This window comes from Choloepus didactylus, chromosome 1, assembly GCF_015220235.1.
Source record: "Choloepus didactylus isolate mChoDid1 chromosome 1, mChoDid1.pri, whole genome shotgun sequence".
NCBI classification, from domain to species: domain Eukaryota; kingdom Metazoa; phylum Chordata; class Mammalia; order Pilosa; family Megalonychidae; genus Choloepus; species Choloepus didactylus.
Genome location: NC_051307.1, coordinates 60,230,315 through 60,246,817, shown reverse-complemented (window position 1 = coordinate 60,246,817; position 16,503 = coordinate 60,230,315). Strand labels below are relative to the sequence as shown.

The 16,503-nt window shown below is 34.3% G+C and overlaps 1 protein-coding gene across 1 annotated transcript; it reads right to left on the bottom strand.

Moving 5' to 3' along the window:
- Positions 1-8,953: 8,953 nt before the first annotated feature.
- LOC119512505 (olfactory receptor 5K1-like) lies at positions 8,954-9,878 on the bottom strand. Its single transcript, XM_037807261.1, is given in 2 exon segments — positions 8,954-9,253; positions 9,255-9,878. Coding segments are annotated over 2 exon segments (924 nt in total).
- Between the last annotated feature and the right edge of the window lie 6,625 nt (positions 9,879-16,503).

Below are 16,503 nucleotides of genomic sequence, written 5' to 3'. Positions count from 1 at the left end.
TGAACAGAAGGAAGAACTTGAAAGTTTGTAAATCAGTTGGCAGAAGTTATGGGAATGAAAGGCACAATAGGCTAGATATAAAACACAATGGAAACGTACAACAGCAGATTCGAAGGGGCAAAAGAAAGGTTTAGTGAACTAGAGGTCATTACATCTGAAATCCTACACACAAAAGAACAGACATGGAAAAGAATGGGAAAATATTTGTACAATCTCAGGGAACAGAATGACAACATGAAGCACATGATTATACATGCAATGGATATCCCAGGAGGAGAAGAGAGGGGAAAAGGAGCAGAAAGAATAATTGAGGAAATAATCATTGAAAATTTCCCTTATGAAAAACATAAAATTACAGATCCAAGAAGCAAATCATACCCCACACAGAACAGAGACTTATCAGATTATTGAATGTCAAAGACAAAGACAGAATTCTGAAAGCAGCAAGAGAAAAGTGATACATCACATACAAATGAAGGTCAGTATGATTATGTGTGTGTCTCCACAGAAACCATGGAAGCAAGAAGGCAGTGGTATGATGTATTTAAGATGCTGAAAGAAAAACTGACAACCAAGAATTCTATATCTGGCAAACTGTCTTTCAAAATGAGGGAGAGTTTAAAGTACTTACAGACAAAATGACACTGAGAGAATTTGTGAACATTAGACCTGCTCTACAAGAAATGTTAGAAGGAGCACTACAGACATATAGGAAAATACAGGAGATAGATGTTTGGAGAAGAGTAGAGATTTGAAGACTCTCAGTAATGGTAAAAAGAAAGAAAGAGGAAAAATAAAAATAAAATATGATAGGATATATAATATCCAAAAGACAAAATGGTAGACAATAGCACAATATTGTAAGTACACTGAACAAATCTGAGTTTGAGTAGAGTTGGAAGAAGAAGGCTAGGGGCATGTATGACACCAGAAGAGAAGATAGACAATGAGGACTGGGAGCAAAATCTAGAGTGCACAATGAAGGATATAAAATGTACAAATGTAAGAAAGCTTTTACATGAAGGAGAAAAAATGATTATCACAATTGCAAGGTGTTAAAAATGGGATGGCATATGAAAAAATATAATCAATGCAAATTAGTGTCTATAATTAACAGTAACATTGTAATGTACTTCCAGGAAATGTAACAAACGCAATGTACAAAAATTAAATATCAATAAGAGGGATAGATAAGGGCAAGGTATGGAATTCTTCATGTTACTGTTCCTTTCCCTTTTTATTTTATTTTTTAATAACTTTTTTTTTCTCTTATTCCTTTGTGGAAGAAATGGAAACGTGCTCATATAGATAGTGGTGATTATACCAGTAACCATTGATTGTTTATTTAGGATGGATTGTATGGTGTGTGAGTAAGTTTGTTTCAAAAATAAACAGAAAGATACAAGTGCTGGAGAAAATGTGAAGAGATGTATGTGCCTATTTACTGTTGTTGTGGATGTATAATGGTGCAACCCATTTGGAGGGCAGTGGGGTGGTTCTACAGGAAGCAAGGTATAGGGTTGCCATGTAACCCTATAACACCAGGTTGCTGTTGTTAGGTATACACTTGGAGGAAATGAAAACAGGGACACGAATGGACATTTTCACACTGGTATATGGTGGGCAGTATTCATTGTTTGCAATAAATGAAGTTGCCCTAAGTGTGCATCAACTGATGAATGCAAGGATGAATTGTGGTGTATGCATACAACGGAATATTGAGCAGCTGCAAGAAGGAACGAAGTTGTGAGGCATGCAACTAGATTAATGAAAATTCAAGACAGTCTGCTGAGTGAAATAAGCCAGAAGTAAAAAGAATATTAAAACACCTCACTAATATGAACTAAATGTGATGTGCAAACTCTGAGAATTGAATTCAAGAGCACAGGTTAACAGGGGGAGGTTTATTGAAAAGTTTCCTAGATTGTAAGATCTTACAACAGTCACATCTATTCCTGAATTTTTATGGTTATTTCTAAATTCTGAGATGGTTCTCACTTTGTTTACAATCTAGTCATTCACTGAAACTGTGGATATCTGTGTGACACCTGAGACTCAGAGCTAGAGTTCTGAAGCTATGAAAGTCAGTATTATCCTATACAACAACTGTTAAAAAACTGGAAAAGAGATAAGACTTCATTTAAAAATATGAATGAGGCTTATCCGGTTAGGACTAAGGCAAACCAGACTAAAGGGTAAAGGATGATATTGATGGTGTTTTAAAACTTCAGTTTCTGTGTGAGACCAAAGGAACAGATGTTTATTTAGTGTGAAATTTATATCTTCTGTAGCACACTATCTAATTTAACTTGTGTGTTCAATTTATTCAAACACCATAATTACATGGAAACTTGAATAGGGAGTGAGAACTTGTTTGTTTGTACAGGTTAGTGTGATGCCCCAATTCATACCAGAGTAAATTGTACAGAGAATAAAAGAGTATTTGCAAGGCCTCCTTGAGGCACTGGTGGGAAATCTGGAAATATTAAACTTCCCCACCTGGGAAGTTTTAATATAGCATTGGGACTACCAAATTAAATAGACCAAGCCCTTGATCTTGTAGCTTGTCTTTATGAAGCCTGTTTCTGCAATGGGGAAGCTAAGTCTACTTATAATTATGCTTAAGTGTCACCCCTGAGAACCTCTTTTGCTGCTCAGATGTGGTCTTTCTCTCTAAGCCTACTCTTCAGGTAAACCCACTGACCATCCCCCTATGAAGGACAAGTCTCCCAGGGTGTAAGTCTCCATGGCAATATAGTACATGACTCCCAGGGATGATCCTGCGTCTGGCACCATGGGATTCAGAAAGACTTGTTGGACCAAAAAGGAGAAGAAAAATGAAACAAAATAGTGTTTCAAAGGCTAAAGTATTCCAAATAAGGTCAAGAGGTCATTCAGGAGTGTATTCTTATGCATTTTATACTTATCACTTTTTACTTTTTAGTGTATTGGGATACCTAGTAGGAAATATCTGAAACAGTTCTCCTTTAATTCAGTAGCCTTGATTTTCTAAGATGACCATATAATTATATAGGTTTTATGGTGTGACTTTGTAATTGTGAAAACCTTGTGAATGGCTCTCCCTTTATCCAGTGTATGGACAGATGAGTAAGGAAACAAAGACAAACTGTAAATAAATATTAGGAGGGATAAGGGTTTTGAGATGTTGTGAATGTTCTTTTTATTTTTATTTTTCTTGGAGCAATGAAAATGTAAAAAAAAAACGTAGTGATGAATGAACAACTGTATGATGATACTGTGAACTACTGATTGTGCACTTTGGATGATTATCTGGTATATGAATATATCTCACTAAAACTGCATTAAAAATAAAAATAAATTATAAATGAAAAAAAAAGATGTTAATTCTACCCAACATGATTTTCAGATTCAATATTATACCAATAAAAGTTCCAAGAGACTGTTTCAGAAATTGAAAAGCCAAATATCAAACTTATTTTAAAGGGTAAGGGACCTCACATAGCCAAATCCATCTTGGTAAACAGCAAAGCTGAAGGACTCACCCTTCCTGACTTTAAAATTTATTACAAAGCTACCATGGTGAAAAAAAGCATGGTACTGGCACAAGGATAGATACATAAATCAATGGACTCAATTAGAGTGCTTAGAAATAGATCCTCAGGTCTACAGCCAAATGATTTTTGATAATTGTGCCAAGTCCACTTAATTGGGGAAGAATAGTCCCTTTAATAATGATGCTGGTAGAACTGTATATCTATATGCAAAAGAATGAATGAGGACCTTTTTCTCACACCCTATTCAAAAATTAACTCAAAATGGACCAAAGAACTAAATATAACAACCAAGAATTTAAAACACCTAGAAGAAAATTTAGGGAAACCTTTTCAGTATCTTATGTTAGGCAATGGTTTCTTAGACTTTACACCCAAAGCACAAGCAACAAAAGAAAAAATAATAAATAAATAATTTGGACCGTCTCAAAATTAAAAAAAAACTTTTTATATCAAAGGACTTTATCATGAAAGTAAAATGGCAACCTATTCAATGGGTGAAAATATTTAGAAATCACATATACAATAAAGTCTTAATATCCAGAATAAATCAAGAAATCCTGTAATTCGACAATAAAAAAGACAAGCAACCCAATTAAAAATGGTCAAAAGACTTTAATTGACATTTCTCCAAAGATTACATACAAATGAGTAAAATGCACATGAAAAGATGGTCAACATCATTAGCTATTTTGGAAATTCAAATCAAAACCACAGTAAGATAACATTTCACTCCCACTGGAATTGCTACTACTTAAAAAAAAAACAAAAAAAAAACAGAAAATTACAATTGTTGGAGAGGATGTGTATAAATAGGAAACTTTGTGTATTGCTGATGGGAATGTAAAATGGTTCAGCCACTGTGGAAGACAGTTTAGCAGGTCCTCAGTAAGCTAAGTATAGAATTAACATATGACTCAGCAATCCCTCTACTAGATATCTACCCAAAACTATTTAAGGCAGGAACTTAAAAAATATTTCCACACTGATGTTCATAGCGGTATTACTCACAATTGTCAAAAGACGGAAGCAACCAAAATGTCCATCAATTGATGAATGGATAAACAAAAATATGTTGTATACATACCATGGTATATTATACAGCATTAAAATGGAATCAAGTTCTAATTCATGTGATGAATGGATGAACCTTGAAGGCATTATGTTAAGTGAAATAAGCCAGATGCAAAAGGGAAAATATTGTATGATCTCACTGATATGAAATAATTAGAATAAGTAAATTCATAGAGTTAGAATCTAGAATATAGATTCACTGGTGTGGATTTGGGGTAGAGAATGAGGACTTAACAAATTGTACAGAATTTCTATTTGCATTGATTACAAAGTTTTGGAAATGGATGGTGGTTATGGTAGTAAAATATTGTGAGTATAATTAACAGCACTGTATAATATATGTGAATATGGTTAAAAGGGGATCTTTAGCTGGTATATGTGTTACTAGAATAAAAATTAAAAAGTAAAACATATGACTATACAACATAGGGAACCCTATTGTAAATGATGGACTACAGTGAACAGTACAATTTTAAAAAGTTATTTCATGAAGTATAACATATGTAACACACTAATGCAAGGTGTTAATAAAAGGGTGGTATATGGGAAAAATTCACCTTGATGTAAATTATGGACTACAGTTAATAGTAAAATTATTAAATTATTTGATCAATTATAACAAAGTTACCACACTAACACAAAATGTTAATAATGGGGGCATATGGGAATGTTGTATTTTTTACATGATTTTTCTGTAAACCTATGATGTCTCTGATTTAAATTTTTTTTTGGGAAATCATGGCTTCCTGAAACAATTAATGTGTCCCTTAAGTTGTCTATCAAGAGGTTACTATTAAAGCAGTATTAGCCAAATAAAAAAATATATCCTGCTAGGATTTTGATTAGAATTACATCAAATTTACAGATTAACTTGGTGGGAATTGACATCTTTGCTATATTGTATTTTCCAGTCTATGAGCATGACACATTTCTCTTTATTTAGGTATTCCATGATATCTTTCCTCAGAATTTTGTAGTTTACAGCAAATTGATCTTGCATGTATTTCCTAGATTAATACATAAGTATTACATTTTTGCAGCTATTATAAATGGTATTTTTAAATGTCATTTTCCAATTGTACAGTGCTAGCTTAGAAAAATATGATTTTTGGTGCTGACTTTGTATTCAAAGACACTGCTAAACTCATTTATTAATTATAGGAATTTCCTCTCATTTTATAGATTCCTTGGGGTATTATATGTAAGCAATAATGTTGTCTATGAATAAGAACAATTTTAGCCTTCCTTTACAATCATATATTTAGGGATTGAATCATGTCTTCCCAAAGATATGTTCAATCATAACCCCCAGTCCAGTGTGCCTAAACTCATTTGTAAATAGGGTCTTCAAAAATCTTATTTGGACAATGTCTAATTGAGTAAGTGTTGGCTTTAATCCAGTATGACTGGAGTCCTCATAAGAAAGGACATAAAGTACAAGCCACAGGAGGAGACAGAAAGAAACCCATCACCATGTGATGGCAGCAGATATTGATTGTCTGCAAGCCACCATCAGAATTCTACAGAGTTTGGAAAAGGCATGGCCTGTCCATACCTGAGTTTGGATTTTTAGCCCCTAAACTGAGTCATTAAATTCTGGTTGCTTAAACCAACCAGGTTCAGGTATTTTATTATAGCAGTCCTGGAAAGCAAAGACAAAGGGCAACATTTCTCTATCTCACTGGTTTCAAAAGGTATAAATCTGAAGTAGATTATGGTATTAAGAGTATACGGTAATGGACTTCTGGCATTGCAGTGTGAAGAACCCTATTGACCTACTCTCTAAGAAGACCAGAAAATATAATTTAAAACACACGCACACACAACCATTTAAAGTATCTAAAAATGATATTCAGGGGAATCAACAAATACAAAATATCCATCCATTCAAGAAAATCTATGAAAATTTGGTAAGAAGGTGAATCTGTGGTATTTGAACCAAGTACTCTTCCTCCATCCTCCTTCCCAGTTTATTGAGGTAGAGACTTTACTCAAGACTGCTGCCTCCAGGAGCACATGGACCTGCCTTCTCTGAGCTTGCTGTCAGTTTGCTTTCTTCCTAAATGAAGAAAAGCTATAGTACTTCTCAGCCAGTCCTCAGCTATATCTTGTTAAGTCCAGGCTAGTGTGGTGGAACTTAGATGTGCTGGGTTCCACCGGGCTCCTAGCAGTGGAGTCTCTACCTTGGACACAACATTTCGAGAATACTATGGACCTGGTCACCCTTCGCCTATCCCATAAAGCAGTGGTCTCATGCTAAGAGATGCAAAACAAGAGAACCTCCACTGAGCTCTCAGCTCCAACAGTGGGGCATCACTCAGAGAAAAGTTTGCCATCATCCCTACCACAAACTCCAGAGCCCTGTCTCAGAAAATTTTCTTGGAAGTAGAAGCAGCCATTAAAGTAGATAGCTTATAATTTGTTCAAAAATGAAAAAAATATTACATTACTTAAACACCATGTACTCAGGAAATGTTTACTGAATGCCCAAAAGTGCCAGGCACTGTATGAAATGTTGGTAATAAAAGACCAGATATGACATGGTTTTTTCTCACAAAAAAGAAAATAGGTCTTCATTTTATTATTCACAAAGTACAATTTACTATTTTTCTTTGAAAAATTGCTTATTTCTATGCACTCTTATCCTTAGCATCCCTTTCTGTTTCAAATGTCATCAACTATTACATGAATTATTGCAGTTAGTCTCATCGCTTCCAGTCTCTCTTCCCAATCAAATGTAGATGAGTTTACTAAAAATACAATCATATTGCTCTGCTGCCAGGAAGATTTCAAAGTTTGATGATGTTAACATAAATTCACCTCCTTCATTCCCCACCAGAGGGTCATATTCATATCCATGAATATTGACTCTGCTTATGTTATTGTTCCTGGGAATTTTTATTCCCTCAAAAATCTGATCATTGTATAAACACTGCAGAATGTTTTGTATACAAAACAATCTAAAATTTCTGTGTATGATCTATATCCTTTTTATCATATGCATATGTTCAATATCTTTATTATAAGTTTTTTGAGATAAACAGTGACTTAAACATTGTCAAATAAGCTGTAAAATGCTATGATGATGCTTCACACCAATGCAAGGTGGTGACAGGATGGCATATGGGAATCCTGTATTTTATGCATGATTGTTCAGTAAACCCACAACTTCTCTAATAAAGAAAACACAAATACTCTGATGTAAAGGTTATGTTCCAAATCCTAGCTTCATCCCTGGATGAATTTGGCCAGACTACTTAATTTTTCAAAGTGTGAGTTTTTGTTGTTGTTTTCTAATTAGGAAAAGTGTGAAAATAAGGTCTAACTCAATGTAGGTAATACACATAAGCATTCCAGTTTTTAATACCTGGCAGATAGTAAGTTCTCAGTGAAATATTTATTTTTCACATTTACACATTTAAATGAACAATAAATATATAGATAGATATTTACGATTTTCATTATTTTCTGCCACATTTATGCTAGAGCATCATTTACCATTTTTTGTAATTCTATGACTATAATAATAATTTGCACAGGTATTGGTGCAGGTTATTGGTATTCCTAATAATAAAAAAGACAAGTAGTTATATCAGGAGGACAAAACCATTTATTGAGTTGACATTTTCTGCAATTGCATGTCATGCATCACAAACAACAAATCAAACTACATAAAATATTTAAATCTCTGGGAATTTCAATATAAATGGGATCATTTTCAAATACAGTGATAAATCCTCATTGTGAAGATATTCCATTTCAGAAAGTTTGAGAGGAAAATGATTAATGCTAATGATGAAAATATTCCTGACTTGAGAATATGTATTCTTCAGAAACCATATGAAAATGTAATCCCTTGAACAATCTCAGAAAGACTTGAGAATCAAATTCAAATTCACAGATTTTATCTCCTAGATTAATATTTGAGAATTTGGAATGTGTCTGATTTTGAAGGATTGTCCTTAACGATTCCAAGAATTTGGCATTAATACTAATTAGAGGTTACTTTTATATGCTAACTTCTATTCCTAGAACTTAAAAATGTTTAAAAATTTAACTAATGACACAATTTGTGACCTCTCTAGTAATCATTTATTCATTCCTGATGAACTCCAGTAGCTTAGATTTTGAAATACTTTAGAATAATACCTGTATTGAACTTTATTTTATCCATTTACACATCCTTTGGTTTACACACTGACATATTTTAGAGATTTAATACTTTATATACAACGAGGCCATTTTCCATTTTTTTTTAAACTCCCTTGACTTTGAGAACCAAAGTTGTTAGCAAGTTAAAATCAGTTTTCCACAGTGTGTGATAACAGTTTAAGAATGTTCTGAGATTAAATCTTCTTCATAATTTTTTTCACTGTATTTATTACTTCCTTATTTTTTAGACTGTAAATAAAAGGATTTATTAAGGGGATTACTAGAGCATAAAAAACAGCAACTGGTATATCATTGCTTCCTTCTTTAACTGTACTTGGTCGAGCATACATGAAGAGAAGAGAACCGTAAAATATTGAGACAGAGAGAAAGTGGGATGCACAAGTCGATAAAGCTTTGCTTCTTCCCTCTTTAGATTTCATTTTGAAAATAGTGATGAGGATATAAAGATAAGATATTAGGACCATGGTAACCGTGAAACTGAATGGTCCCTGAAAAGATAAATATCATCAGTTCATTGATAAAAGGGTCTACACAGGAGAGTCTGCACAGTGGAAGAATATCACAATAAAAGTGATTAATTTGATGAGAACCACAGAAATTTAACCTAAATAGAAACCCTGTATGAATCATGGAATGCAGGTTGCCTGCTGTGTAGGCCCATATTGTCATCTGAATGCAGAGTTTCTTTGACATCCTGGTGTGGTACTGCAGTGGGCTGCATATTGCCACATACCTGTCATAGGCCATGGCTGCTAGAAGAAAACAGTTGACAGTTTCAGCAAAGCAGAAAAAATAAAATTGTGCCATACATTCATAAAGGGAAATTATTTTATCTTCTGAAAAGAAGTTTTCTAACATCTTGGGAGTAATGGTACAGGAACAACAGGAATCCATCAGAGCCAGGTTGCCCAGAAAGATGTACATTGGTGTGTGAAGACGACGCTCCATATAGATCAGTACCACCAAACCAAGATTCCCCACCATGGTGCTCACATAGATGACAAAGAACACCACAAACAGAAGTGGCTTCAGCTCTGGTTGATCTGTAAGTCCTATCAGGATAAATTCAGTTGTCATGGAGTAGTTTTGATCAGTCATCTCTTCTTTCTCTGTTGAATTAAGAATTATGGAGAAATAAGATTAAAATTTAGAATATGTCTAATTTTTGCTTCAATTTTCTTTGAACAACAGCAAGAGGAGTTTCTTCTTCAAGCTTTTGTGGTGCCTATGGAACACAAGCACAAATACTTCTAGAGGATATTAGTTGCTTTGAAATTCATCTTCTGCCACCTAGAACTCTGAAACTCAGATTCACAAGAATATTCTGATAATTCTAAGGAGAAGTTTTATAGTGATAAAGGTTTGTCCGAATGAAAGTATGCAAGGATAGTGTACAGATCTACTGTACCTGTATTTGGTTCAGTGTTTCCAAATAATTGCAATATAATTTTTTCTATTGAAGATCATTAAGATTTACTTAGTCACTTTTCTTTCATATATATATATATATATATATATTTCTCTGAGAAAACTGAAAATAGTTTTCATATGATCCTAGTAGAGTAAATAATTGAAAATAGGGTACTCTAGATATGTTAATTTTATAACTTTGGAAATATGAAAAATCACTAAGAATGAAGGTGGTGAAGGGTGAGCAATTCATCTTTAAAGTAAATTACCTTGGAGTGATAGCAAAATAAAAAAAAAATATGCTTCCTTAATAAGTTAATTTGAATATAACACTTTCATACTTTTATCATCCCATTGTGGATCCTATTCCTGTTTTGGTGGAGTAAATACTTTGAGGCTACTTGTAAATAGTATATTAGATTTTTTTTCCACTTATCTGAATAATTATTTAAAACATGAAGGGGCTTCTTGATGTTCAAATATCATGTCATCTTATGGCCAGACTCTCAGACTGATGACCCTAGTATGAGATTTGAAAAACAGCCTTCATGTATCCTTTCCAACCTGTTTCACAGAGACCTCCCCCGCCACCAACAGTTTTCCTTATCACTTAAGAGTTCCCCATTTTGTAATTACTTCTTTATGGTCACATTCCCCTGATCATTGCCAGATCTGTTTTTCTTTATTGTGTTCAGTGGCCATGACTTCCTGATATTGACATAAGAAACAGTCTGTTTCCAGGATGACTTCATTATTTGCAACCTCTAAGAAAAATTTCAATTCCTTAAGTGGCATTTAAAATTCACTGTGACCAGATCCATCTCCAACCTTACTTCAAACATTCACCAAAAGATTTACCACCTTTTCACCCTCTCCATCTTTTGCTCTTCTCCATCCTCCACCACCGCTAGAGCCATACTCATTTCCATAAGAAATGGCATTGCCTATACTGTTAGTCCAGTTGTCCTTTGCCTAAATACTTAAATCCTTAATCCTATAGTAAAAGCATAGTTTACACATAATGCTACATAATACAATTTTGCCTATTACTAAATACCTCAGAACACTCTGATCTCCATTTTCTAAATACTGGAAACATATTTATATACCCATAATAATGGAGAATTGCTTGAAGATGACGTACATTGATTTTTATTTTATATGTCCATCCACAATTTCCCATTAGAATTTAAGCATTTGAGGCTAACTGTGGCATATTAATGCAAAAGGAGCTCTAAAATGCAGTGGGAAAAGGCAGGATTGATTCAAATTCTGGCTTCACTCTGATCACCTGAGACAGGTGAACTTGTTTTCATTATCCTACTAATGATACAAAATCTGCTCTTTAGCATCTGCAAATTAGGATTGTAAATTTTGAAGGAGAGTCTGCAAAGGAAATTATTCAAAACACATCATTTAAAAAAAAATTCAGGTGCCTTTCTATGATCTGAATTGACTTATTTATTATTTTTCAGAAATTTTAAGATTTTTGAGGTACATCAAAATAGCTTAAAAATTAATTTAAAATGGTATGGTTGCCTTTATACTCCAATTTGATAAAACATAGACACATTGAAAACCCTTTGAATATTATTAGGACTTCTGAGAAAAAAAGTTTTCTTTAAAATTCTAACTTCTTTTATTATTAATGCTACATTACAGCATTGGATTAAATATGCTAATTATGTAAATTCTATGCTCACAAGGAGTTTATTTTTCTATAATCATAATATCAAAAGCAAGACAATGCCTGGTTATTTATGTACTTTTATTTTAAAACATTAAATATAAACCATTTACTTATTCAGCCAAACCAGAAATAAATTTCAAAGCTCATGCCTGAATTATATAACAATTATTTAGAGACTTACCTCTTATTTTGAAATTCTACCTTATACTCAGAAAAAATCAAGATGATTTCAGTATTATGTCTCATTCTAGCCTCCCATAGGCTTTAATATAGATTAATAATTATAAAGAGAAAGAAGGAGTTGAAATCTAATAACAATGAAAATGATAAATAAAAGAAGTAAATATTCATTTATTTTATTGAGGGTCAAAACAAATTAGTATACCTTGTTACCTAGATTACACTGAGAAGGCCCTTGTTACAACTAATTATTTTCCTTACGGTAGTAGGACTTGAAGACATTCACGATATAGATCCTTGCCTCTGAAACATTTGGGATTAAAGGAGTAAACATCCATTAGGCTACTAATAGGTCAGTGCCAATAATTATATTCCTCACAATGCAAACTTAGTTTTCCATCAAATTCTAAAGGGATTTCCTTGCACTGACATCAGTGTATTTCTGTAGGGAAATTCAGTCCCCAAAACATATAACTGTGCAGCATGATTAAAGATTCTCTGTGAGATACTAGGTTAAAGCAAATGTCCCTCTTTAAAATCTGTTTGATGATCATATTGATGATTCTTTCATAACTGATATCACTTTTACAATCCTGTTCACCATTCTGTACGTATCTTAAAATGTAGGGAAAGGAGTTTCAGGCTGGTTTGCTCACTTTACTAGAGGAAGTGGGATTAATACGGTTTTCTAAAAAGCATAATTAGGATTTGGTAGTGATGTAGTGAAGGGTTCAGTGAGGGTCAAGGGCTTCTTCACTCTGTGAGCTGAATCTGTCCCCATGTCTTACAAAGCCCTCATGGAAAAATTTCAGTATTACTTTTTAGACACACATATGAATTACAGCAATTGTTCAGTCTTTTCACTTCACTCTTTACATGACTTACCCTGTGTGTGTGTGTGATTTTTTTTTATTTGTCATACCACTAACCATTCCTTATCATACCGTATGGTTATTTGTTTCTACCTCTATAATCTATCACTCCCCTCCTCACTCTCAACATTAGCATATTATCTTAAGAGCAAAGGGACTTTCTTTATTTTGTTTATTACTGTATTTCTAATACCTATAATTGTATCTGGCACTTTGTTATGCTTTATAGATACTCATTAAATGAATAAAAAGTGATAGCCAATAATTCTTTGCTCAAGAATTTTTAATGGTCCTTCATTAGTTTCAAACAAACTCCACTTTCCCTATACGGTATTGTTATTACAGATACTCCATAGTCTGTATCTTATGTAGCACCATCTTTTCTCCCTTTATCCTCAGGGCACTTGGCCATGTGCAACACTTCACTGCTCCTCTATGTACTTTCTTCAACCTTGACTTAATGAATTCAATGACAATGTTTCCTCACCTACAACACCTCTTTCTACTATTCCTTCAACCCAATCCTACTCATCCTTGAGCTCAAATCTGACTTCCTTCATGGGGAATTTTCCAGGTCTTTTTGATCAAATTGATTTTACCACATCATTATCTACATGATACTTACCTGTCTTCATGAGTTATCTGACATTTAATAAGGTGTGACTTGTATGGGTAGCCTAATATCTACATCTTGGTTAAATAGCCTTTTTCAGGGATCATGTCATATCTTTTGGGGTCCTGACAATGAACTGGAGTAGATTCTCCATATTTACTTTCTTCATTTACTGCTAAAATTACAGTTCTGTTCAAACTTTATCAACCACTTACAATAGATCATGCAAACCACAAGACACTAGGTAGGGGAAGCACAGGGTGTGAGCAGGATGGGGCTGAGAACTTCTTAGTTTTTAGAAATGATTCTTGACAAGATGCTTATAATTGAGTTTTTTTGATATGTATTATACTAAGCTACTATAAATCTTAATAATATAAATTTTAAAAGAATGAGATTAAATAAAGAAATGGTGTTAAATATTTTATATTGACATCATAATATCATTGCTTAGTCTAACACTATTGTTATATAAAATAATGTTATATTCAGAAGAAATGTGATGATATAGACATTATGTATGAAATTTCAGTTTACCACAAATTCATGGACTTGTACAAATTTCTAACCTAACATTTCTAAATATATGACATAGTTGAAAGATACCATTCAGATTCATTTGTCCAAATTGGAAAAGATTGTCAGTTTTGAGAGGGTCCCATAAAATGAATGAGCTCTTGAGTGGTTACAAGCTGTTTTGCAAATAGTCCTACATTTGGGCCACAGGACTTAGCAGATCTGCTGCATTAATAAAACTGGGCATGGATGTGGAGTTCATGGAAAGTTTATGGAAAGCACCAAGAAAAGATGCACAACATACACCCCCATGATTTTGAGCAAATCTTTGCTGTCTTTAACAGAAATTTATAAACTATGCAAGAGAATAATTCCCTGATGTGCTGTGAACACTGCTGTAGTCAGAGCTCCTGACCTTTGGACAGCTATTGACTATAAAGATAGAACTTCCCTACATAAGCTGGGATTTCTCAGACTATAAAAATAAAAATTCCATTCAGCCCAGGAGCATTCCTTTATAACATGAAGGTTGTACATCCAAGATCAGGGACAAACAATGTTTTAGGACAGAGTAAACTGCACAACCATGTCCCCAGACATCCATGAAATCCATATTGTTGCACTGGCATCTCTGCATCAGATCACACTGCTGGCCTCACAGGTATTGTCCTATGATGCTGACAGTGGAAGAAATGGCCAATCTTGGTTTTAAGATGGTCCATTGGGTATTTTCATATATGCTGAAATGTAGTGATGCAAGTCTACAGCTCCATCCAAGGGTGGCCATGAAAGGCATCATTAGGGGAAAATCCTCCTTTGGGACAGTGACTTGATCAATGTCTACTAAATGGAAAGAAATGTTGTCCAAGGTAAGAAGATACAAATTCAGTAAGTGTAAATAGCCTGGATGCTGTCAATGACCAGGAAGGTAAACAATTAAAGACCTGGGATGGAGATCTGTGGAAGAATATATAGATGGATCTTTTGGTGTGAATACTAAGTATGGAGATTTTTATAACACATGTTAATGCCATGTAGTTCCATGGGAGCTACAATGGAAGAGCACTAAACAACCAGTTATATAGAATAACTCAGACAGTTTAGGTGCAGCTTTGTTCATCTGCCAATCAAATGGTGACTCAATTGGCACATGAACAAAGATGATATACTGGAAGAGATGAAGGCATGCTTGTGCCTGGCAGCATGGAACCCACTTTTCAAGCCAGGCTTAACTATGGTTGCCTCTAGGATTCCAGTATTCCAGAAACAGAAACCATATGGTGTTTCAATATGGCAATATGTCTTGTGGAGTTTAATTAACCACTTGGAAGCAAGTTGGCCTTTGTAAACCCCTTTCACCCTGATAGGAGAAAAATTCATATGACTTGGAGATAATCTAAGTATGGGTTATCTTTCCTATGTACAAGGCTTCAGGAAGCACCACTATCTAAGATCTATTGTAATGGACCAAGAAATCTATTTTAGAGTAAAGGAGATGTGGCATTTGGTAATGATTGATCCACCAGCCCTATCATATTCCACAACATCCTGAAACTCCTGGCTTAAAACAATTCTGGAATGGCCTATATAAGATACATTTGAGTTCTCATTTTGGAATGGATGCCCTGTGATGATGGAAGTGAACCCTACAGGATGTAGTATACTCCAAGATTCAGTGAAAATTATTATATTATAACGTGTCTTCAGTAGGTTGCATAGATTGGTCCAGAATCTACCCAAGATTCCTGGTTGTCAAATTTACACTTTCCGTCTTCCCATACCTGAGCTTTATATGTTTAGATGTCCTGATTCTCAGAGTGGAAATGATTATACAGGACGGACAATGAGTAAACTTTTATATTTAAAGATACAACTGCCATCAATTCACTTTGAGTTTGTGGCAAAGAGACTAGCTTAAAGGAAAGAAGTGTTGAGGCTTGCAGAGATAATTGATTCAGATAATCATGAAGACTTAAGCATGATGTTATACAATGAGTCAGTAAATATATTTGGCATTCAGATGATATACAGACATCTTTGATTCTCCATCATTAAAATTTACACTAAATAAGACAAGTGCAAACACCATGCCCTGAAAAGGGCATGATGATATGGATTACAGTAAGAAATAAAAACTTGTTTTAATAATAAAGTCTAGACTGCACTTCAGCAGAGGCGGGGCAAGATGGTGGCTAGGTGAGCTGTATGTTTTAGTTACTCCTCCAGGAAAGTAGGTAGAAAGCCAGGAACTGCGTGGACTGGACACCACAGAGCAATTTGACTTTGGGCATACTTCATACAACACTCATGAACACGTCAAACTACTGAGATTAGCAAAATCCGTAAGTTTTTGTGGCCAGGGGACCCGCACCCCTCTCTGCCAGGCTCAGTCCTGTGGGAGGAGGGGCTGTCAGTGCTGGGAAGAAGGGAGAACTGCAGTGG